The sequence below is a fragment of the Electrophorus electricus genome, chromosome 11 (assembly GCF_013358815.1).
Source record: "Electrophorus electricus isolate fEleEle1 chromosome 11, fEleEle1.pri, whole genome shotgun sequence".
Lineage (NCBI taxonomy): Eukaryota > Metazoa > Chordata > Actinopteri > Gymnotiformes > Gymnotidae > Electrophorus > Electrophorus electricus.
The window spans coordinates 10,690,001-10,715,044 of NC_049545.1; the positions used below are offsets into that span (position 1 = coordinate 10,690,001).

General features: G+C 43.6%; 2 protein-coding genes across 3 annotated transcripts in view; one reads left to right on the plus strand and one right to left on the minus strand.

The window, feature by feature from the left end:
* The window catches only part of gfra4a (GDNF family receptor alpha 4a), a 62,362-nt gene extending 56,978 nt beyond the window's left edge, over window positions 1-5,384 (plus strand). Inside the window, exons 7-8 of the mRNA XM_027013093.2 lie at window positions 4,736-4,920; window positions 5,196-5,384. Of these exons, the coding sequence (XP_026868894.2) occupies window positions 4,736-4,920; window positions 5,196-5,330 (320 nt within the window). The 3' untranslated portion in view covers window positions 5,331-5,384. The remainder of the gene's footprint in view (window positions 1-4,735; window positions 4,921-5,195) is intronic.
* Window positions 5,385-9,136: 3,752 nt separating this feature from the next.
* The window catches only part of atrn (attractin), a 52,875-nt gene continuing 36,967 nt past the window's right edge, over window positions 9,137-25,044 (minus strand). The window contains exons 26-29 of one of the 2 annotated variants that reach the window (XM_035531622.1): window positions 24,191-24,269; window positions 15,329-15,436; window positions 12,080-12,194; window positions 9,137-11,984 (exon numbers count right to left, since the gene is read on the minus strand). In XM_035531622.1, coding sequence (XP_035387515.1) covers window positions 11,860-11,984; window positions 12,080-12,194; window positions 15,329-15,436; window positions 24,191-24,269 — 427 coding nt within the window. In that variant the 3' untranslated portion in view covers window positions 9,137-11,859. Of the gene's footprint in view, window positions 11,985-12,079; window positions 12,195-15,328; window positions 15,437-20,907; window positions 21,429-24,190; window positions 24,270-25,044 lie in introns of those variants that run through there. The other variant, XM_035531623.1, reaches the window with a different exon arrangement.

The following is a 25,044-nucleotide window of genomic DNA, read 5'->3' on the forward strand; positions in this document are numbered from 1 at the left end:
AAAATGATCAGTATAACCACAAAAGTGCTGCATAATGAATGAGAAAAGATTCTCTTGAATGAGCAAAGTGCTCGTTTGTCCGTACAATCAGAAAATCAAGTCTGCCATCATGTCTGTGAGATCATCCACAATTAAGAGTGTTGAAGAACGTTCAACTCTTGTTCTCATCATTTTTGTACAATTCTGAGCAAAACCTACCTCACACTTTCGAATCAGCTCATCCAAGTAAACTAGGATTACCCAATCCTCTACCTCTGTAGAGATACGGCCAGACACAGTGTTGTCTGGCTGCTAGCAGTTGTGATAACTGAGAGGCTGTTCTCTTTAGTGCTTTGAAGTACTCAGCAGAGGATGCTGTCTGAGAAGAGCTCAGGGAGGTAGAGGGTGTCTCCTCTGAAGCAAGGCAGCATATCTGCCATGAAATCTCTGCTCTTGTCTTTTAATTGTTCCTGGTGCATACCTTAGCTCTCCCACCTTCTCTCTGTCTCCCTTGTGCCTTGGACACTCAAATGTCCCTGCAGGAAAGCTGGGCTGAGTGTTTGTGGGAGTGTGTGTCTTGTTCCGGTCTAAGTGTTGACTATGGTGTCTCAGTAATTGAGCATAATTTGACTTCCTGCAGTAAAACTAATGGAGTAAAGAGAGGCAAATTGTAGCAGAGAGAAGAAAGGCAAAGATCAGCACATGAATTGGCTGAAAGTATTTTGGATTTGTTTTTTGTTTTTTTCAGAGAGGGATCAATGAAACTGGACATTAGCCAGTTTCTCCTAGAGCTCTACTAACACACACTGTGAACTCACCTTCCCATTGTTAGGTTTCCAAACTTTCTAGACTGTTTGTATATACAGCATGTGATGTGTTAATAGGCCAAAAACATCAACAGCTTAACTGCTGACACATTCATTCTTTGTACTGGATTTAAGTTTCACTGAGTAATGAGTATTCGCATATGTTAAGGGATCATTCAGATGATTCAGTGGGTTCAGTGGGATTCAGATGATTTAGGAATACAGTAATGTTGGCTGTTAAAATAATCTAAAACTAACCACCTGGCTATTACCATTCTGCTTTACCATAGACTGCCATATATATATATATATATATATATATATATATATATATATATATATATATATATATATATATATATATATATATAAATAATCATTTCAGTTCTCTGATCATGTGGAAAAAAGTGTGTGTGTGTGGAAGACAGCAAGTGAAAATTATTTATACTTCAATAATTATATCTACACATGATGATTATCCCTGTCACCCCCAGTCCACCCCACCCAGTCTACAGCCTTCCGCTCCTCTTGGCCATGTGCGGCGTCAGGCTTGCTGCACCTTTTACATACAGCAGCACATTTCCTTATTGATTAGTGTCCTCATCATAATGAAGCGCTGCTATGAGAGAGCAACTTCAATTAGCATGAGCTCAGAGCGGTTAGACGCATTCAGGAACGAATTCTCTCTGTCAGCACTGACTCACATTCCTCACACTTCCAGTAAACACCACTTCATGCCTCCTGCAAAGGAACACAGTGATTTATAGAATTCAGTAATGACAGCTTCACACTCCCAATTAGAAGCAGGTATTTGTAACAAAAACAACAGGTGTGGGCAAGAAAAGCTATAGTGTATCAGCCACTCTTAATTACGCTTCAGACATTACATTGGATAAAATGTTACAAATGAAGCATTTTTTATTTATGTGTTAATTGCAGTGACTTTCATCTGCATGTAGACAAACCACAGCTAATGTATGTAGATTATGCATATGGCCAACTCAAATCATAGTTACTCAGGTCATACTCACCCTTCAGATAGGAAGACCTCATACTAATATTCATATGTACATGAATAGATTTCTATTCATTTATTTTATTAAATAGTGAAAAATGCTTCAGTATTGATGTAATAGGGGGCCTCTCTGCTGCTATTATTAAATATGGAGACCCACTCGCATACATCTTCAAATCATTAGCACAGAGACACAAGGAACGAGTATAAAGATGGAGGGAGAGAAACAGAGAGAGAACATAAAAATGGAGGGCTGGAGTGAATTCCTGCTAACACTGAGGCCCCTGTGGTATACATTATGTTAACAACCTGAAGACAGGGTGGCTTTAGTCACGGGCTGTCAGGGGCTCGGTCTGTGGTGGAACTTTTGCATCTGCCACTGTTGGAGGAGGTTGTCTTGCCAAGCTGTCACTGACAGCGTGGGAGAGGGTGCATCTATTAGCGGAGGAAATGTTCCCTTGGTGAGCAGCTTACGTTAGCGTGCCATTGCTGTTCCGCCGTGCCAGGCCTAAAAGGAGACGTCTACGCAAAGCCCACAGTTTGGTAGTTAATGAAGTTAGTTTGGCACAATTTAGGCAGCACTCTCTGGATGTTCTCTAGCTGGACAAAATGAGCTAACTGACAATTTGTTGTCATTCAACTTGGGAAGTGTGACAGGAATGTGAAGACAGCCCTTAATTTATTCTACTGCCAGGTGTCTGAGGAAAGTTGGCTATACTCCTTGAATCTGTATTCACAGTTAAGAGTCATGTATTATGGAATATAGGTGCATGCACCTTTCATGGGGCATTTTGAAACCAATAACCTTTGACAATAATTGAGTCAATGGTTTCTTACAATTGCCAAAAGCATATCTTTGAAATCATTGTTCACTTTTTTAAAAATGTTAAGCACAAATCCAAAAACTCAAAATCAGTTCACCAAAATGTATCTCTTCTGGCAAAACAAAACTATTGACTCTAAAGGAAACTGTTGACTAAAAAGCAAGTTAACCTTTCTCAAATTTAAACTGCACATTGGAAAATTAGAATAAATCTGTATGTGGGGGATATCTATGTAAAAATGAGTGCAAGAGGATCAATTCAGTACAAAAACCCAATCCAATTTGTAAACCAAATTGTTATTTATGGGGATGCATATGAGTTTTTTGAACAACAGTATAAATCAAACAAATGTTCTACAGAAAAAAATAAATCTTTAGAAAGAAATAAAATATAGATTTATTCTGCCACAGTTTTCTACCTCTGGGTTTTGGCAGACCAAAGGTGTTCATATCCATCACATGTGATATCTTCCCTGGTCAATAAGACCACTTCACAATAACAAGTGTAAGGAACACATTTGAGAACTCAGGATTGTCATCAAGGTCTTTATGGACCTGAATATTGCATTCAAACTTGACAATGATAAAGTAGGCAGGATGCTCTGGCGTCTCTTGCTCTCTGTGCTCTTGTTCAATTAAAGCCTCTCAAGAGTGTTGTTAGACATTCTGTAATGCTTAATACTTGAATACTTGGATGCTTGATTGTTGCTTTCTATTTCCCCAAATGACACCAAGGAGCGTAGCTGCGGCATAAAGTGTTAGGTCTCCACACTGATGTTCTCAATGTGGTAGAGGAGAGCACTGTGTAACATGCTGTTGCAAAATGTCTAAGTGTTCAAGCTGTGGTGATCTGGTAACTATGAAGGACAACATATGATCATATAGAGCATAATACTTATATTTTCATATATGACTGTGAAAGACACAACATGTGATTTACATTTGATCATATAGAGCTTATGACTTATATTTTCAGATTTTCATTCAGTGACCTGAATTATAAGATGCGGGCATTGTCAGCCTTGAAGAGACAACTCCCATCAAGATAGAAACGTTTTGTCATAGGATAAAGGTGATCTCTCAAACGGTTTATTGTTTAGGCCTGTGACATTCTCTTGGTTCCCTTCTCCTTACACACTGGCACTAATGCACAAGTATCATGACCATTTAATGTCTGCTTTTGACCACAACTGTCAACGAATTACAAAATCAAAGTGATCTGGGCCTGCTTAGCATTTATAAAAACATACCACAATATGAGCTACAGTAAAGTACATCTGTGTGGAAGCATGTGTACTTCATTCTCCACTCATTTATTTCTGCACTTGTTTCTGAACTTGACTCTCCTCTCATTAATCCAGGTTTTCCTTTATTTTGGTCCCCATCTGTACGGATTTAAATCACATTACAATTTTACCCTTTTAGACCTATTTGTTAAATGTGCATCTTGCTTAAACAACATGTGGTGTTTGCTTTTCTCAACAGTGACTGGAGTTTTTGGATTTTGAATGGCAGTGCAACAACATTTTGCTTTGTAATGAAACTTGTTTTATGTTTATGCAAAACGAGGAAGATTATCAATGTGTTTTTATCAGGTAAATAATATCAAAAGCTTTGACAAAATAGTTTTTCCTTTTGGTAACTGAATAAAATGCTTATCGAATTGTGTCCAAGGTATCAGAATTTGTGTTAGCAATTGAAAAAATTGCTGCAGATGGCAACAGAACACACAGGGAATTCCCCAAGCCAGGTTGGACATTCCCACAACAGATCACATGCTACCTGTTACATGCAGTACAGATACCAAGCCACTAAATATTTGAAGGCATGTGAGCTCATACCCAAGCAGCACATCCTTTGGAAGTGAGGCCTCTATTACTGTCACAGCATTCCTACTGGCTATTGATTTGTTGTCCAAGGACTGTGCTCTGAATCTGCTGAGCACTTTTGCTGCAATACAGTGTCTTGGCTGAATCCTGAGTGTGATGATCAGAGAGAGACTGGCTGCAAGAGAGAGCTAGCTGAACCATGACATGCGAGTGCAATCATCTGAAAGAGATCCAGGGCAGTGATTTGAGTGTGTCTGTTCTCTCTTTGTCTTCTTCAAAACAGAGAATGCTATCCTGGCCTTCGGCAATGACTCTGACCCCAGATCAGCGGCTCAGCAGCCAGGCGCATCCAGCCCAAATACCATCACCCCCAACCAGCATCTAGGGACCAGTACTGCAACTGCTGTCACCATCGGTATCAGTGGGGACACCCAACAGAACGTCCTTCATCCTCAGATGCCCACACAGGTAAAGCACACGGAAATCTTTACGTCTGTGTGGGAGTGTGTAACTGAGGTGCACGCAGCTTGTTTCATGATGTGCAAGTTAGTTGGCTGACACAAAACACAAGAGCGTAAGGTAAAAGAGCAGGCAGATAAATGAAAAAAGGAATTGAAGTAAACGAGACAAGGCAGACAGAATGTCAGAGAAAACAAAAAATGATATGAGCAAACTTTGACATATGATGTAGCGAAGCTCCCTCCCTCTCTCCTTATCACACTCTCTCTTCATCTCCCTCACAGATGAATGAGAGAGACAGACTGTGGGGTGACTCCACCCTCCCATCACCTGATCTGTATGACAGCAGCGCCAGGCGCATCGACCCAGCCCTGTCAGTCTGGCTCCTCCCCCTCCTGCTGCTGCCTTTTCACTTCTAGAATCAAGATGGCCAATCGTAGCTCAGCAGCGTGAAGGCAGGACTGTGTGTGTGTGTGTGTGTGTGTGTGTCGCTATTGATACATCTTCTCCTTTATGGATTTCATCATTACAACCTCCCCCCCCCAGCCCCACCCCCTGGAGAGAGAGTGGAGGAATATGGATATGAGAGAACGAGAGAGTTCCAACCTTTTTGAAAAGAGTGCAGCCCCAGTTTCCAGACCTCAGTGTGAAGTAATGATTTATTTTATGACCAGAGTTTTATTACTGACACAGTGGACCAGTGGCTCGAGACTGAACCGAAGTAGAGTGTGTCCCTGTGTGTATCCATGTGTAAAACTCTTTCTATAAAGGTTTCTCTGTTTAAAAAAACATCCTTTCAAGTGCAGAGACTGAAATATTGCTATGACTCTCATATCTTTTTTTTTTATCATCCTTATTTTAATGCCTATTTTATCAAACGTAATGAGCTGATATAATGATTTTGTTACATGCGTATTGACTGAAGAGTTCGGTTCTGTAAATGTGCACAAGGAAGGAAGAGCAGCCCAGCTTGTGTCGGTGGAGAGCAGGAAGGATCCAGCAGCTGTGGTGATGCGGACTCTTAATGAGAAGGCTCCAGCTGCTGACAGGTTCAGAGATGTTTAAATAAGATAATGTTCTTTATTTTTGTACTGTGGATGAAATGTTCATGTATCATATGTGTAGTACTCTCTATACAGTCAGTTTTCCTCTGCAGTGAAGTCTGCTCATTACACTCCTTTGCTTTACGTACCCAGACATACAGAAGCACAATGCATTTGAAGGTTCAAATCTTCTGAATGCAGTACAAGTAGAAAGATCATTTTTGAAACATTGTACATAATCCACACATGGAAAAGAAGAACAATTTAAAGTGATGTATTATACTGCGGCCAGTGGGAAAACAGCAGACACAGGAGTATAGCCCAGTGTATTTGTGTTTAAAGAAATGAAAAGTCCCCGGTGGCTGCCATTTACTGAATGCAGACAGGAACTTCTACTACCATTCACTCATGGTTAGGCACAATAGCATAATGGGAGCACCTAAACCTCTTTCATTGGCTGTATGGACTCCTGACAGCAACACCTATGGATATAAAACTCTGAATAACAACACTGGGCCTGTCAACAGAAACCTAAGTACAACTCAAAGTGAAATCTTTGTATTGAATATCCAGAAGCCATATTCCTTATTCACACAGTTGGCCATGTTATTACTATCTCAGCCAATCATAAAGAGCACAAATAGAAACACAGTCCATTTTAGTACCACTTCTCCCATGAGCACTCAGTACTGCTCCTGGGCCATATCAGAGGATGCCCTCCAGTAACTGCCTGGGACATACCAATTTTGTGCCATCTGAGTGTGGTTCCTGCTCTGTTTCTAAGGATGTATGCTTCTTTTGCTGACAGTCCTGGCTGAGACAGTGAAATCACATCAGAGGAAAACAAACGCCATGCAGCCAAAGCATGACAGATGTCGGAGGATGCTAAATGGAAAGCTGTTTAATTTTGTCCACATTTTTTCAAGCTTGGATTTTGTCATTATCATTATAATTGCACATAACCCCAAAAGGATGGGTTTAAACATCAAGTTTTATGTTCGGCCTTGTGGCAACTCCTATGGCTCTATGGCTGTCTTTATTGTAGGCAGTCTACACAGCAATTTACATAAGAGCTGGTACAAGTGCTCCTGACACTCTGTTTAAATAGTTTTCCCTGCCCTTGGGCAAATCTAAATGGAGTGCACCCAGTGAGAGCTACTCTGCTCTACCCCCAGAGTCTATAGACCAATAAGCTTCTTTTGACCCCCCCCCCCCCCCCCAAAAAAAAAAGACCAGGGTGTTGAGAAATTGGTAGATTTTGTGGGTTTAAAACATGTAATTTCCTGAAAAAAATAAAGCTGCCATATGAGGACATACTAAGTGTGTATTCATAATTCCAAAGTTTTTTTTTAAGAGTACTGAAACTTTTGTTTAAAGAGAACAAAACAGATTTCCCCCACACTTTATTCCGGGTCCGATTGTTGCCGTGCTGCCAGTCCATAGCTATGATTAGTCTATATGTAGGCTGTGAGTCAGCAAAGCACCACGCTGCTCTTCAGCTCTGACTACAGACAGCCCCACACATTCCTGCCCTTCTCCATTTTGAAGCACTGACCACAAATCTAAACCTCCTTTTCATCGTAACCACACAATTATATATTTTTACTTCGTTTTAGTTTGTTTTTGTGGCCATCAGAGCATGTGTTCAGGTCTGATCTTGTAATGACTGATTAGATGCTCACACAACCACATTCTAAGCCTTCATGCCTTGACGGCACAATCTTGCCAACACCCCCTCCCCAATCTCCTTTCCGACTTGAAATAGTTAGTTCCTTAGAGAACATTGATCTCTGTCAACAACGGCCGCGTTTCACCCTTATTAAACAAGCACATCTCTTCGCCAAGCACAGATTTAAATGGCGCTAGATACTTGTGTGCAGTGCTGTAGCGAAGGAAGAGACTTGATTTCGTCAGACAGCTTCCTCTCCCCATCACACTTCCACTGTGCCGAATCTAATTGCAGCTGACTCTTCCACAGAGAAGGCACATCTCGGCTAGTGGCAGTCAGCCCAACAAACCGCTAATGAGACGCACATAACGTGCTTCAGTTCTTTCAGGACTTTGGAATGATGGGAAGACATGACGTTTCCGCAAAGGTCGTGGATAATTTGTCATCATACAATGGAAGTGAACTGAGAGTTATTACAACAACCTCTCAATCTGCAGGCACTGAAGCCATATAGTGATAGCATGTCAACCGTATAAATACAGCAGAGTGAATGTGTGAAGCGGCAGAATTCTGGTTGTATCATATTCAGTCAGTTGGAAACATTTGCAAATCTCACAGAAGAATAAGGTGAGACACGTCCCTTTTTTGAGGTGTCCCTTGAGTGGTATTGATGATACTGGATGGTGTACTGTGGGGTCCAATTTCCATCTTTGCACCACCTTAAATGTTCAAGAGCAGACCAGATCAATTTTTTCCATCACTGGTTTGAGGAGTTAACAAAGCATTAGGTGTAGTTTCTATAAAACGTTTGTTAGAGAATAACTATATTTAAAGGGATCGTTGCTGTGAAACAACCAGCTTCTTGTCGGTTAATGTAGCATGGTGGCAAATAAAAAGGATTTGGGCCACCCAAGATATAGTAAATCATGCTGTATCCAAAACAACATCAGCAAATTTGTGTGTGATCACTTTTTAAAAAGGGGAAGCATTTAAAAAGCAAGGGGTGGAGATTTGGGTATGTTTGGGTATTTCAGCTTAATTAGACTCGAACTTTCGATGTAAAACTAATTAAAGGAAACATTAGTTACAAAACAGAGCAACCTTAACTGATCACTTGTGGGAAGTGTAAGATTTGCCGAATTGTCTCTTTTTCCCCCACAGCGTTTCGCAGTGTATGCGGCTCACCCGGGGGGAAGTACTGCGTAACGGTTTTGATGTTGGAATATTTTTCACGGCGGAACAACCGGTGCTTTCATGTTCAGAATCTGTAGGTTCACAGAATGGGAAGAGATTTGACCACGAAATAGAAACAGACAGGTAATCAACAAAAAAACCTAGTCAAGAAAAATTAAAAATGTCTTACTCTTAGGTTCATATTAAATATGATGGGAGATGAGGAGAGTGAGAATTGTCTAATTTGTGTCTGAAATGAGAGCTGGTGGTATGAGACCCAACAAATTAAGAAGACACTTAAACATTACACTCCAGCAACATTAATAAGCCACTCGAGTTCTCTTATCGTTCTAGCAAAGTGACTACAAATTTTATTTCATTTTTCTCTATTTTTTTGTTGTGATTTATATTTTCTCCAATTGCATCCTGTTTTATCCAGTCATACAACAACCAACCATGAAAGGTGCGACGAGCATGTTCTTCCTCAGAGACAAGCGATACCCAGCGCCACATCTCCGCCACTACCGGGACAGCAGGAGGCCGAACGCACCCGGAGGATGGCGCTAACTAGCGCCAGCAAGCAAAACACAACGTGCTTTGGCTAAAACAACAACAACAACAACAACAACAACAACAACAACAATAATAATAAATGGAAACAGCTTTTTTGAACATTTTCCCCCATAAAATAAAAATGTTGAGAACCACTAATTTAAGGAACGATCCAAACTATCCTGGTTATGAAAAGAATTAGTCTTCTCACAATCTGCCACTAGTGGGAGCTAAATCATGGATGTGAACATATCTAAAAGTCAACTAAATTAGAATGGATAAACTTAATATCACTTATATACCTCTTAAACTGAGTCAAAGGTAGACAGGATGTTTACTCAACATTTAATTATAGACAAAATGCTCTATGTCATTATGTACATGTAAAATTACTTCAGTTATAATTCTCGAGATTTTTTTTTTTTTTAACACATCTCATTTGTGCTTAATTTAAGATTTGTTCATGGTGATATCTGCCATTTTACATACAAAAAAAAAAAAAAAGCTGCAGTGATCTCCCACTGTAAAAGCTCTGGACACTTCACCTGCCAAGCAAGTCACTCAACAGAATGGGCATTCACATTACTGTCCATCATTATGTACAAAAACGTCTGTTGCTACATCATACATATTAACAAATTACGGATTTCAGTATCTACAGTGATCACTGTACAGAGAATGGACAGCAACACTGGGTGTGTGTGATGGTGGGTTCTCAGGGGGTGGAGGAGTTCTGTTTGAGACTCGAAATACAATGAGCCTTCTGGTAATTGGCTTCCATGAAGAGACCAGCTCCTTTCATGACGGTGCTCCACCCTGTGCGTGTGAGTATGGAGCTCATCATCTGGAGCTTTTTAACAAGTAGCTGTTTAAAGAAGCGGCCAAGTCCACTCGGACTACTGAACCATTTTAATGCATCTTCACATTTGATCATCCATAAATCTGAATGGAATTTTCCCAACAGTCATGCTTTATTTCCTATGTAGTAGGTCTTGTTTGGTTGTAAGTGCTCTGATGGAATGCACTGTGTTGTTTGGGATGGGCCTGCGTCACCTCAATCATGGCTCCTACAGCTTTCAGCACAATGGACATGCAGGAATGGCAGCCACAAAAAGCCCAGACTGAGTTCCACTGTGTGAGCTCTGAACACTATCCAAAACTGTTTATACACAGACTATACAATAATGAAGTACATGGAGTTGTGTTTTGCTTTCAAACATACAGGAACTAGCAGGAAGAAAGAGATTTGGCAAACAGATCTGGCAGCTTGATTCATGATATTGCAAATAATTTGGTGGGAAAAAAACAGTTTTGCCTGTATGTCTACTGGAGAAATGAAGAGTACAGTAATATGAGCATCAACACCTCTCCATGCAGGACAGCTTTAAACTGTGCTGTTAGTCCATGCAGGCCCAGAGGAATGTTCCCCTGGAGTCTGAAGCTTAATGAGGAGTGAGCTGCGACTGAAAGCGGCTAGGGCACGGCGGTCCAAACCCAGCCCTGCAGAATTTTAGTTCTAAACACAAAGGCTCCTGCTCACATTCATCTACCAGGCCTTTACCTCAGTGCTTTCGCCTCCCTCCACGTCTGCTCATGTCACCAACCAAAACGAGTCTGAGAAATGGGCTGAGATCTCAGAAGAGACCGATTGTGTGCGAGTCAGAGGAAAAGAGGGAGAGGAAGATGACAAACTTGTGCAAGTCTAAAACTGGTACAACGCTCCTGATGAGAACATAAGCAGTTAATGGTGCTGATCCATGTGAGAGATGTATGAAAGGAGCGAAGTGCAAATCAACTGGCGGCTTTTCAGAGAGAGAGAGTCTGATGCTGTCACAATAACCCATTAGACAATTCACTTCCCCACATGGAAATGCACACACATAATATATGCACATATACCCATACAGTTTCAAAAATGACTGATCCAGCATCACCCACAGATCCTACTCCATTCAGAGCCATGATTTAAGGGACACAGATGCATACAATGCCTCACACTAAAGTCTTGGATGACCACCCATTTCTGTGTGGGTGAGGGGAATAGGTAAGTGCTAATTTGTTTGAGGGCAGATATGCATGGGTATGCGTAATAGGTATGAGCGGTCTGGCTGTGGGTTGCCACGGAGACCATGTTGCAGCAGTGCAGGGATACCTCCTCCTGAGCATAAAACGGGACTAAAACAGGAACGACAGTAATAAGTTAAATATCATATAGCGGATGCGGGAGAAGAGTCTTATCTGCACTCAGTCAGTAGGGCGCGATAGAGCACCACCTCGCTCTCTCCATGCCTGTCCCTCGCCCCATCGTTTTCATTCCTCTCCTCTGCTTGGGTACATTCCATTGGCTGGGGGAGTCTTAGTTTCTCCAGTCAGAGTTCTGATAGAACACCAGGCCACGGCCGTTCTCCTCCTCCGGCGAGCATGACCTCCTGCCGCGCAGGTCTACGCGTGTCCGTGGCTCAGTCGAGGCGGAGGTCAGGGTTCAGGGGTAAGGGGGTCAGAGCGGGAAGGTCAGATGCACGTGGCTGGCTGCGACAGCGGCTGCTGCTTGCGACTGCGCAAACCTCCCGATTTGTCCTTGTAGCCCACGCACATCTGCTGGGACACGTCCACCAGAGCGCTCGCCACGGCCAGCCCTGGGGAGAGAGAGAGAGAGAGAGAGAGAGAGATCTTACAATGGCTGCTTGCTTGTGGTCAAGCAAGCTATAGATCTGAGGAGCGGATGCACTACCTGACTGTCCTGGGGTTGGGATGCCGCCAGGACCTCTGGGTAATCTGATGAAGATAGAAAGTACTGCCGCCTTATTTCCAAAGCATGGTTCCAACGCTATGGGCTTCGGCACTGCCTGCGTGCACACAGGTACACACGTGTATATGTACATACACACACACACACACACAAATACACAGAAATATTTAAATCTAATTTTGCTGAGGCAGGTTTGGCAGGCTCTGCCCTACCATTACATCAGCTGTAGTTACAGAATGAGTCTCTCAAGTGTGAACGAACAGCTATGGGGGAGCTTCCACAGTAAAGTGCTTATGACACTGTAAAACTTTATCTGGGGTCGACAGTCTGCAGTGGTCTGCACCCTACTTTCTTCACAGCGCTGACAGCACCCATAACTTGGGCTATATCATACATAATTGCAGCAGTTATTTTACCACTCATTTACACAGCTCTCATCCACTCATATTGGTTAGCTTCACTCCTGTGAGGACAGGAGCAGCGTCCACAGCAGCGAGGAAGGAGAAAGGTCCTCGGGGTCGATGGCGTGCTGCTGGATTCGAAAGATATCACGCTTATGCAGTTTATAGACAACCGTTCTACCTCTGGCCCATCAAAGCCCAACTTTTGGCTGGCCTACGTGCGGGACTAGAGCTTGATGGTCCGCCTGTCTGTCTGGGCTGCTGTTGCCCACTAAACATTCACAAAATGCTAAGAAGCATGCGGCTGCATAAACAAGAGGCAGCCTCACACTTTACTGTGTAAAATTATTAGCAATAAGTAAAATCATTTTTTAAGTTTCACCACACACACTGACAAGGCTTTCTTTCTCACACGCCCGCATACACATGCACTCACATTCGCACACTCAGTGAAATGGGTCAATATAAGTGTAATTACTGTAACCTCTCTAGTCACTGGGTGTGTGTGTATTAAATCCTTGGTCAGGGCTAAAAGCAAATCCTCTCCTCTCTTGGAAGCCAAATTCTGGCACAACTTCACTATCATTCTCAGTAAACACATCCCAGCACTGACCCCTTTTAATCATTTATTCTGCCCTTAGTTCCCAAAGCGTACTCGCCAGCACATGCTCACTTAACACACACACACACACACACACACACACACACACACACACACACCTCCTTTTCTCTACTACTCACTTCCTCTCACTTGCTCTATAAATGCAAAAGGAAAAACCTAATTTATCTACTTAGCCCTCCCACATACAAACACACACACAAACTCGTCAAATTCAGGGTATGAAAATAAAAAGACGCAACACCACCCAGAGTATATTCAATACGCACGCACACACGTGGGAGTACATTCATATACGAGCAGGCATGCCTGCATGCATGCACGCACACACACACACACACACACACACGGGAGTACATTCATATACGAGCAGGCACCCATGCACACACTCTTCCCTCTTTTTCCCTACCACTTTTTAATCCACCTCTTATCCCATTGTAGTTTTTATTTGCTCTCGCTTGCTCTGTAAATCCAAAAGGAAAAACCCCATTCATCTCCTTAGCCCTCCCCCATACACAAACACACAAACACACGCATGTGTACGTACACACACACTCCTCAAATTCTGAGGGTGAAAGTAAAAGACGAAACACCTCAGAGAAGAGCTGTGTTTAGGAATAGAACTTTGTGTGAGAATGCGTGTGTTTGTGGGCATGTGCGAGTGTGTATTGTTATTTGGGATTATCTGAAGCAACCAGACTGAGCAACACACAAGTTCTCTTTAATTAGCGCTTATAAACTGGGGGGAGGGGACAACACCTACAAAGAGGAAGGTAGAAGATATTGAGTTGGTAAATTTCACACCAAGTCTTCAGACCCCTCAGGAAAAGCATGATGAAAAAAGACGCGTTTTAAGCCTCTATCGACACGTTTTGTTGCATGTGCTCTTCTGCATTCTATTCTCAATTCTTGTTTTTGCCTTGCTTGTTCACGCTGCACTTTTAAAATGCGTTTCTCTACAAGTGTCACATTCGGTTCCTCAGAGCCATATCTGTGCTGCAATTGCGATGTTTTCCATCAAATTGTTTTTCAAGCTGTGTCGGTGTTCGTTTGGCAGGACACAACCCCCTCCACAGAACATCCCATCACATGGCAAAAGGAAAACATTTAAATGACACCACCCACCCCCAACAGCTTGCTGCATCAGCCGTGGCTTACGGAACAGCAGGGTTAGAGACGCTCACGCAGCAGTGATGTTGCCCAAGAACAAAATAGGCTGGCCAGGATTGGGTCAGCGAGCCCTGACCCCCAGGGCTATCTGTGGCATAAGACGATGAGTCTTCCCAGTCTGGCCTCCCTGGCTGCTCGCTGCGCTGGGATGATGGCGATGAGAACCTCGTGATTCTCAGGATGAGCCCACAGAGTCAAGCCTGCGGAATCTCCGTGCCCTGCAGGGAGGAGAGAGCTCGGCCCCCCGCTCAGGGGACGGGCTACCTGTGTCATTCGTTTGCTTTGCCTCTACCGTTTGTTCCACTGCACGTGTCACTATGTGCCCATGAGATTATGGGCTATTATTTGTAGTTCGTGGAAATCTTGAAAGTGGGAGACAACACGAGTGTGTGTTGAAGTCACGGCGAGGGAAAACGTGGGAGAGAGAGGGATGGGAGAGACGCGAGGGAGAACACTGAATAACACAGAAGAGAGGGAGATCTAAATTGAATCTGCTTCAGGGTTTTCTCCGCTATCCTCCGAGAAAACGTAGGTGTTCCAATGAAACCAGGGCAAAAAGAACAACATAAAAAGACCTACCTACCTTTCCTAAGGAAAACAAAACACACTCACAGCCCACAAAATATACAAATAAATAAAGCAAAACAAGCGAACAAACAAAAACCCCAACAAAAACTGCAGGTAGTTTGGTGACATCCCTGCTCAAACCCATCTGATTCTACTCATCATTCTTTTACCATGTTTGAACACAGCCAGAGGGAGGCAGACTGGCCCTCTGGGGCTGTATCCAGACACACCTTGTTTACACATGTGCAGGGCGATTTCTGGGTCTTGGTGTAGACAGTGGGCGGGGCTAGAACACAGGGCTCATGGGAAACTCACACGGGCCACTTCTGGAGAGTGCAAAACAGGCTGTGCAGTCTACCAGCTCACTTGGTTAATAAACACATGTGACGATAACAAACCCTTGTGAAAAATGCTGCCATTATTACACAGTCCCAGGCTCAGCCATAATACCATCATCAGGAAGGTCATGCTCACCTTTACATTTCCACCAATAAGGTCGGGCGGCTCCTCCTCAGTCTCCAAGGCAACGTTGATTGTAGCGAACGGTCGACTAGCCATCTGCTGCATCTCTCGCAGGAGTTGCTGAGGAAGAAGACGACGGAAGTAATGCATCAGGCTTACACACACACACACACACACACACACACACACTCGATGCCCAAACACAAACACGCACACATGAACTGCCACAAAACACCCATCCACACGCGCTCCCACACCCACTACACAAACACGCATACATGAACACCTACCACATGTGCATAAACACTCGTGCAAACAGATGCTTTGCATTGTACACAGAGAGAAAGTGTAAGAAACAAGTGGACACAGTAAAACCGGATAAGAAAGCATCAGTGCTGAATCATAAACAGCCAAACTAGTTTGTAATATTCATGCGCATCCATACACCCATCATCTGGTTCATTAGGAACACTGATCGTGTAGGTACACCGTGGCAGCAGACACTTGGACTGTGTGCAACAGCTATCCATCTACTAATCATCAGTGGTTATTTTCCACCAGAGGACCACCGGTGGTTGGGGGGTGCTGGGGGGGCAGACCCCTCTCAACCCAACAGTGACATGGACAAGTATAAATACTCTTGTGTGTGAGGCTGGCTGGCAACTTGTGCATGGCAACGGGTGGGCTGTGGTCTGCAACCGCACACTTGTGAAAGTGTCTACTAGGACTGACATGGAGTGTGGGATTAATATTGGTGTTTCAGAGAAAGTGCGCTCACACACATTAGTGGATCTTTTAATAGATGGAGAGACAGAAGAAAGAGACAGTAAGTCATTTCCTCTTTCTTGTTAATGTTAATTTACTTTGGCAATAATGTAGCAGTCCTTCACAAAGCACTGTTGAGAGAGAGAGAGAGAGAGAGAGCACCCTCTTCATGCTACATCACTTAATTAGGATTCCACATCGTCTGTCTGCTTCTGATATGTGTTTGTATGTATTTCTGCTCATTCCACCCTAACACACAGCAGATCTCATGGAATTGTAGGGAGCAGAGCAACTCTATCTTGCTCATAAACACAGACACAGACAGACAGACGCACAGAATGTCCCTACACAGTGCATTAAAGAGCATATATGGATGTGCTTTAAAATATTTAGAAAAAGTGGGGAAAAAAAAGTGAGAGAAAGCGAGAGCAAGCACGAGGGAGAGAGATAGAAATGGAGAGAGCATGAGGGAGTGGGAGAGTGGGAGAGAGCGCACCAGAGATGTAGAGAAAGCGCAAGAGCTAGTGGGAGTGATGGAGAGAGAGAGAGAGAGAAAGAGTGAGGCAGAGCAAGACAGTGTGGTGACAGAGACCGTCGCCCCCTGAAGGAGAGAGGGAGATAGGACCGTCACTTAAGCCAGTCCAAATGCGTGCTTTGGTCTGGTGGTCAGGACACATGTTTATTGCCCGCAGAACCTGGGTTCCAGACTCAGGTGGGGTTGCTGCCCTCAAGCCTTCCCCAAACTTGGGGTCAGAAGTGGGAAAGTGCTCCACAGGCCATCGGGAGTGTGCACTTGGTTATGGGACCCACCCCGCTGCCCTCAGAGGGACGGTGTAAAGCCCAGTGTGTAACCCTGGACGATGAAGGGGTGAAGTGCAGGTGTATGCTCCCTGAAGGGGAATGCAGCATGGTGAAAGTCACCTGAAGGAGCATGGGTAATGTGACAGGGATTGTCACTTCAGACAGGTGAAAAGGGTGCTCTGGCTCTTTGGTCCAGTGGTCAGGGCACACAGTTTCTGCCTGTAGGACCCGGGTTTGAGACCTGGGTGGTGTTTCTGTCCTTTGCCACAGCAAGTTCCAGCAAAAGGGTGAGCCAGCAGTCATAAACTCATCAACTAAGCAGTAAGCGCGACACTAACGAAGATCAAAAAAGTGCTATAAATAAACTTGCCTTGACTATCCAAAAATCCACAGATTTTGAAACCAGAGAGAATTCCTCATGTCAAAATTATGCAAGAGCCTTTGGGTTAATGAAAGGTGCTACACATGTAAAATGTAAATGCCTTCAAATGAATGGTTCATACAACCAGTCCACCTCTACACCGACATGTTTAGAGAACATTGAGTCAGCATCTCAACTACTGCACAGCACAAAAGCCGAATATGAGCGGAGAGGCTGCGCACGTGTACAGGGTGGTGTTCCGTTTTCAGTAGTGGACTGGAGCCGCACAACTCCCTCCCATCTGAAAGTGCTGATCTACAAGCTCTGCAGGGAGGCCACAGCCGGCCACTCCAGGAGGCGGGAGACACGCGGGCGGAATTCACAAGCTGCTCTGGGAGTTTGGTATGGATCGCAAGCTTGCATTTTGTGTTCCAACATGTTACACACCCGCACACTCATGCACGCACACACAGACGCACGAAGAAATTGATGTGGCCATTGCAATTTTGCTATAAAGCTGCTGTAATTAGTGGGATTATTTTTTTTTGGCTATTATCTTCTAAAAATGTAGAAGCATGCAAGTTGTGTATACTTACAAAAGTAAAAGTACATTGTCAACAATTAGCATTAGGCAAATGACATTGTTCTATCCTGGATAATTCTACATGTCAAACTCCTCCATTAAAGGCTTTAAAGATGAAATATCTCTTTTGCTCTGTGCTTGTTGTCTGGGGCTCAGCGAGGTAGCACAGCCAACTGAAATCATGGACCAGGCTCCAGCAGCTATTATTTCACTGTCAAAAACTGAACTTGAAAATTACTTTAATAACAAGAGTGGCACCCTATTCTAGTATTAACCAGAATGGAGCACGAGCTTCTGAACTGCACTCTCTGATCGGAGATGATTCTCTTTAATGTTCTGACTATTCCGACATCTCAGCAGGGTGTGCTGGAATGCACGGATATGTACCCTGGATGTTATGAGATTATTATTTGTGTTGTGCTTTTTTTCCCCCCCTCCATGTTACCCACAAGAGGGCACTCCGAGGGAAGCAAGTGAGATGTAGATGTGACTCATCCCTCCAATGTGGACGACCCGACTGGCCAACAGGACAATTAACTCCTCTTTAAATAGCTATGCTGCACATGTGTTAGTACCCCATGTTATCTTGATAAGTAGATACCATGCTGTCACGTCAGACGAAGCTCTGTAGGGCTTTATGACTGTGTACATCTCTATTGGCCATAGGCTTTCTGAAATGGGCCTTGTGAGTTTGAACTAGTGTCTAATGCTATTTTAGCTCCTTTAAATAGCACTGTATGAGTTTGTAATCAACACCATCTGTCACAGGTTCTTTGAATAGGGCTGTATGAGTTTATAACTCACTCTCTGACTAGGTTCTTTAGACAGGGCCTTGAGAGTTTGTACTTCATGTAAAGTTCAATAGGTTCTGTATATAGGGTCTTATGAAGTTGTCTGAAGGTTTTTTGTATGAGGCCTTGAGTTGTAAAAAAAAATAAATCACATGTACATAAGTATTCACAACCTTTGCCATGACACTCAAAATAGAGCTCAGGTGCATCCTATATCCACTTATCATCCTTCAGTTGTTTCGACAACTTGATTGGAGTCCACCTGTGGTAAATCCAGTTGATTGGACATGATTTGGAAAGGCACACACCTGTCTGTATAAGGTCTCATAGTTGACAGTACATGTCAGAGCATAAACCAAGCCATGAAGTCCAAGGAATTGTCTGTAGACCTCTGAGACAGGATTGTATCGAGGCACAGATTGGGGGAAGGGTACAGAAAAACCTCTGCAGCATTGAAGGTCCCAGTGAGCACAGTGACCTCCATCATCCATAAATGGAAGAAGTTTGGAAGCACCAAGACTCTTCCTAGAGCTGGCCGCCCAGCCAATCTGACTGATCGGGGTAGAAGAGCCTTAGTCAGGGAGGTGACCAAGAAGCCAAGGGTCACTCTGACAGAGCCTCAGCGTTGCTCTGTGGAGAGTGGAGGACCTTCCAGAAGGACAACCATTTCTGCAGCACTCCACCAATCAGGCCTGCATGGTAGAGTGGCCAGACGGACGCCACTACTCAGTAAAAGGCACAAGACAGCCTGCTTGGAGTTTGCCAAAAGGCACCTGAAGGACTCTCAGACCATGAGAAACAAAATTCTCTGGTCTGATGAAACAAAGATTGAACTCTTTGGCCTGAGTCCAGAGGAAACCAGGCACCGCTCATCACCTGACCAATACCATCCCTACAGTGAAGCATGGTGGTGGCAGCATCATGCTGTGGGGTTGTTTTTCGGCAGCAGGAACTGGGAGGGAACTCGGGTCGAGGGAAAGAAGAATGCAGCAATGTACAGAGACCTCCTTGAAGAAAACCTGCTCCAGAGCACTGGGGCAAAGGTCCATCTTCCAACAGGACAACAACCCTAAGCACACAGCTAAGATAAAAAAGGAGTGGCATCAGGACAACTCTGTGAATGTTCTTGAGTGGCCCAGCCAGAGCCCAGACTTGAACCCAATTGAACATCTCTGGAAAGATCTGTAAATGGCTGTGCCCCGACGCTCCCCATCCAACCTGATGGAGCTTGAGAGGTTCTGCAAAGAAGAATGAAAAACTGCCCAAAAATAGGTGTGCCAAGCTTGTAGCATCATACTCAAAAAGACTTGAGGCTGTAATTGCTGCCAAAAGTGCTTCAACAAAGTATTGAGCAAAGGCTGTGAATACTTCTGTACATGTGATTATTTATTTTTATTTTTAATAAATTTGCAACAATTCCAAACAAACTTTTCCCACTTTGTCATTATGGGGTATTGTGGGTAGAATTGTGAGGGAAAAAATGAATTTAATCCATTTTGGAATATGGCTGTAACAACAAAAAATGTGGAAAAAAGTGAAGCGCTGTGAATACTTTCTGGATGCAGTGTGTGTGTGTGTGTGTGTGTGTGTGTGTATATATATATGTGTGTGTGTGTGTGTATATATATATATATGTGTGTGTGTGTGTGTGTGTATATATATATGTGTGTGTGTGTGTGTGTGTGTGTGTGTGTGTATTTATTTATTTATTTTGTAGGGGTGGGTGGGTGCTTTGTTTCCTTTGCTCCTGTTTTTGTATTGGGGAGTGAGGGTAGAAGTGTTGTATCATTTCTTTTTGCCATTTTTAGGGAAGTTAGTTTTCAGGTAGGCGTTAGTTACTTTAGTTTGTTATGTTGGCGTAAACCCACCCTGAGGAGACACTACTGTTTGGTTTATATTGTGATTATTATGTTCCTTCTGTAATGTATGAAGATAAAGATGACGACTAAAACCCTGTGGAGTGTGCGCCTCCGTGGCTTCCTTTATGTTGCGCCCCTTTGGCCCCAGGCTCCCGAGTACACGAGGTGCGTCTGTGATAGGGTTGTAACACTCCAATTTAGCAACAGAGCATTTGAGAGAACACCGTTGCCTCAACTGCCCCACAAAGGAAGAGCGGTTTCCTGACTAGACTTTTTTTCTCTTCAGTTATCTGTCTTCAGAGTTAACTATATACAGTCTTCAACAGCAAGAATAGATAGTTATCTTCAGGTAGTCGAATATCTGACTAAGGGTGAGCTTTTCCTACTGAACAATGGAGAAGTGTATTTATTAAGTATAGACATGCAGCATATTTGAATACATGTACAAATTTATTTTGCTGTTTTATATAATCAGTGGGATTGATGTGGTTGTAAATCCTGAATGCAAAGCAACTTTAATCCTTTACCAGTAGTACAGATAAATTGCTCCATTACTTGATGTGATGGAGTAAGAAGAAACTGTACTGACATCTCGACAAGCCATGTGACCAGCCATGAGCCAATAACATGTTACTGCAGAGAGTAAAATACAAGATGCCAGTATGGATTAGCCTAGGAAAGTAATCCCTGTAATGAGGCTTAATCCAGATACATAATTATTCTCTGCCTGTCCCATACATAGATATAGGATATAGATTAGGGAAATTAATAACACTGCCTTATAGTGACACTGAATTAAGAGCCACTCCATGCACTGGCCGAAGGGGAAGGAAGCCACGTAGGCGTTGGAGTCGACACAATGCCTCATGTTACAGCACCACGTGTACTCAGAGCCTCTGCTGCAGGAGGAGCGCAAAGCTCAGGGCGTGCGACACTGCTTCACACTGGTTGGCTAGAGAGAGAAAGAGACAGAGAGAGAGAGTGAAAGCAAGAGTAAGCGTGTGTGTGTGTGTGGTGTGTGAGAGAGAGTGTGAGAGAGAGATTGAAAGCAAGAGTAAGCGTGTGTGTGTGAGAGTGAGTGAGAGAGTGAAAGCAAGAGTAAGAGTGTGTGTGTATGAGAGGGAGAAAGCAAGAGTAAGAGTGTGTGTGTGTGAGTGAGAGAGAGAGAGAGAAAGCAAGAGTGTGTGTGTGGTGTGAGTGAGTGAGTGTGTGAGAGAGAGAGAGAGAGAGAGAGAGCGCGCGAGAGCGAATAAGCGTGAGAGAAACAGAGGGAGGAGAGAGGATAAAAACACATATGTACACACATTCAAAATGTAACAGGTATGCCGTAAGTGTTAACAGAGCATATCTGATTAAATGATTTTGTGCATATTTGATGAAATGATGATAAACCCTCAAATACTTAATGAAATTTCCCACATTCCTAAAGCTATGCAGTGTGCATACTTCCCAGAGGAAACCTGACCTCAAACAGAGATGCATCTAGAGCATCACTGATGAACCTGTCTTTACACACACACACACACACACACACACACACACACACACACACACACACAGGCGCGCGCGCGCGCACAGTTCCGCATGCATCATCTTAACATGGACTCAAGACTCAGGTACTTAGTCCCCTACAGGTGGATGCGAGAGGTGAGGATGGTGTAGCTAGAGGGGTGATGGAGGAGGCTATGCTGCTGACCCAGTGAAAATGTGAGCAGGACAGATGAGACCTAATCAACACTATCTGAGGTCACCTTGAGCCACAGTTCTGTCTCCCTCCCGCTGTCCTAACCGTTCAGGTCCTGGATGAAGCTACTGTAATGTGACTCGAATGGGGGGACTGGGAGCACTGGCTGCTGCACCACCACGACAGCGGCAGGCCATGTCAGTGCGGGTCAGAAAGCTCACAGAGCCAGACCTGCTACACCCCTCGCAGTAGCAATGACTGCTGGAGCATCACCACCTCCCATACACACATACACGCTGTGCACACACATACAGCACACTGGCAACGAACACGCACACACGCAGCACACTCACCTCACTCACTCTCTCTCTCTTACACACACACACACACACACACACACACACACACAGCATTTGTTAAAGCTCTTTAATGGTGGTTGTCTACTGTATGGGAGCCAGAGAGCACAACACTGCCACACCACTGCACTCAGCAAAGGTAAAAAGGAAAATGCCTGCAGGGTTGGCCGAACTCTAGAAGCAAACAGCAGATATACTGCTCCACTGCAGAACACACACAAATAGACAGATATTCCCACAGGGCCTAACTGACAAGCCACATTACATCTGTGTATTTAATTCATGTCCTCATCAATAAATAAATGGACTGAACATGTGAGCATAAGAAACATACATTGCCATGGGAAGCTACTTTACCAGGAGTCTGCTGGTATTAGAAATCATGAGAGAGAGAGTGAGAGAGAGAGAGCACGATAGAGAGAGAGAGAGAGAGAGAGAGAGAGAGAGAGAGAGAGAGAGAGAGAGAGCACGAGACATACATAGACAGACAGATAAAGTATGAATAGCAGGAACCAAACAGAAAGAATTATGCCACATGCCAATTGTGGCATTCTGAGCATGTCAGTAAAAACACAGCCAGTTAGAAGCAAACCTGAGCATGTATATATATGTATTTCCTAGTGGCGTTAAGATGACGTGCACACGAGTAATGACCAAAATTAAGGCAAGCTTTGGTTTTTCTGTGCCAAGAGTTCCTCTTATTTGCATATTGAGGGATAAATGGGGATGGAAAAGATAACCTACATCCTTAAGGGTTTTTTTCTGGGTCGAGCAGCATTGTACACCCTGGGGGACCACCACCAATACACTGAAAATGGTTTAATCTGTCACCTCAAACCTTTTCAACGCACAGCACCAAAAAAACCATATAATTATTCTTTTCACCTCTCTCTGCATTCCATCATTAACAGTAGAGTGCTCTGACTGCTTCCTTTTTCCATACACCTCTCTCCTTCTCTCTGACACACACGCGCTCAGACAAATGTCAGCTGGGATGTAATTATATTAAACCAGTCCACATTATTGTTCCAGACATTGTACATGCCTTGTACAGCCCAGTTACATTCAGTGCCTTGTTGTGTTATGTTCTTGCCTGTATACAGTGTGTGTGTGTATGTGTGGTAAAATCTTGGATCTCTCAATTTAGTGTCCCATGCGTGATACCCATCAGCATGCCTGGGTAAGGAGGGCAGATCTTCTGTGCATGTGTGTGCATATGTGAGTCTGCATGAGTGTGTACTGCCATTTAGGGGAAATGACTAGTATTTACCTGATAAGAACACAGCCAGAGAGCGAAGAGGGCTTTACATTCAACTGACATACTTCTAACTTTTAAATGGACACTTTTATCATTTCTTTTAAATTCCATTGTGATAATAAATTGGATGTGCAAACACCAAAATAGGCTTCTTTCCTAACAATAAGAGCACTGGAGTCCTGATAGATGCAGGCTACACATTTGCATCACTCTCACAACCCTCTCAAGCCTTCCCGCATGTTAACAACTTCAGGACAGCTTTTTCACCACAGCTTTAGTGGGAATAACCATCACTTAAAGGGGAGGAGAGAGGTGAAAAGAACCTTTACAAATTAAAAAACAAACAAACAAACAATTTTACAAGGTTTGCATTAAGTGACATCAAAACACAGAGCAGCTGCTGCTATGGCACCGACCTCTCGTCGCCGTGATGCCCAACAGCTCTGCTTGATCTTCCACACGACTGCAGCCACCAGGAGAAGGGACAGGAAGCAGCTGCAATAGGAAAAAGGATGTGAGGTCAGAGAATAGAAGGGTGGGTGGGGTAGGGGGGACCTCTTCAGGCCATATTCCAACCAACAGGATTTTTTTTTTTAAATCTATAGCGATAAAGATATTAAAAGATCAGTCACGCAGTTTGGGCTTCAGTTACCGCTGTTTCTGAAGGCCATTTAACACTGATAACCATATAAGAGAAACTAAATATCAGCTTCAGATATCAATAAATCTGTCTATCAGTTGTGTTCTAGTAGGGTCTGTTTCTCCAGGGTGAATCACAGCCTCAAACATTTACACACACAGACTTTAACTGGCTCTCTATCACTGTCGAGACATAAGGATATACATAACCATTGCTTGTGCATTTGTGTGACACACACATCTGCTTAAGTCTGAATAAATATGAATTTGGATGGCTGTGTATTAATTTGGGTATGAGGGTGTGTTTGTGCTGCAAGGTCTTCAGCATTGCTGGATGATCTTGCAGCTGTTAGTGCTCTGCAGTATCCGTCTGTCCAATTTTCCACTCTCATTCGTTATCCACCTCATTTTTCTCCTGAACACTACATATTTTACCCTGGATGCGGGTGTCTGCAGAACTCAGGATGGACAGAACAGAAAACTACTAAAAGCTTGAGACCCTTTCTTAATAGAAGCAATGATTCAGATCCAAAATGCATCTGAAGCAGGGGGGATACACTCTCCCCAACCTCACTCCTACCAAGCCTGAAAGAGTGCAGAGTCAGTGTAATTCATCACAGTGCCTGAACTG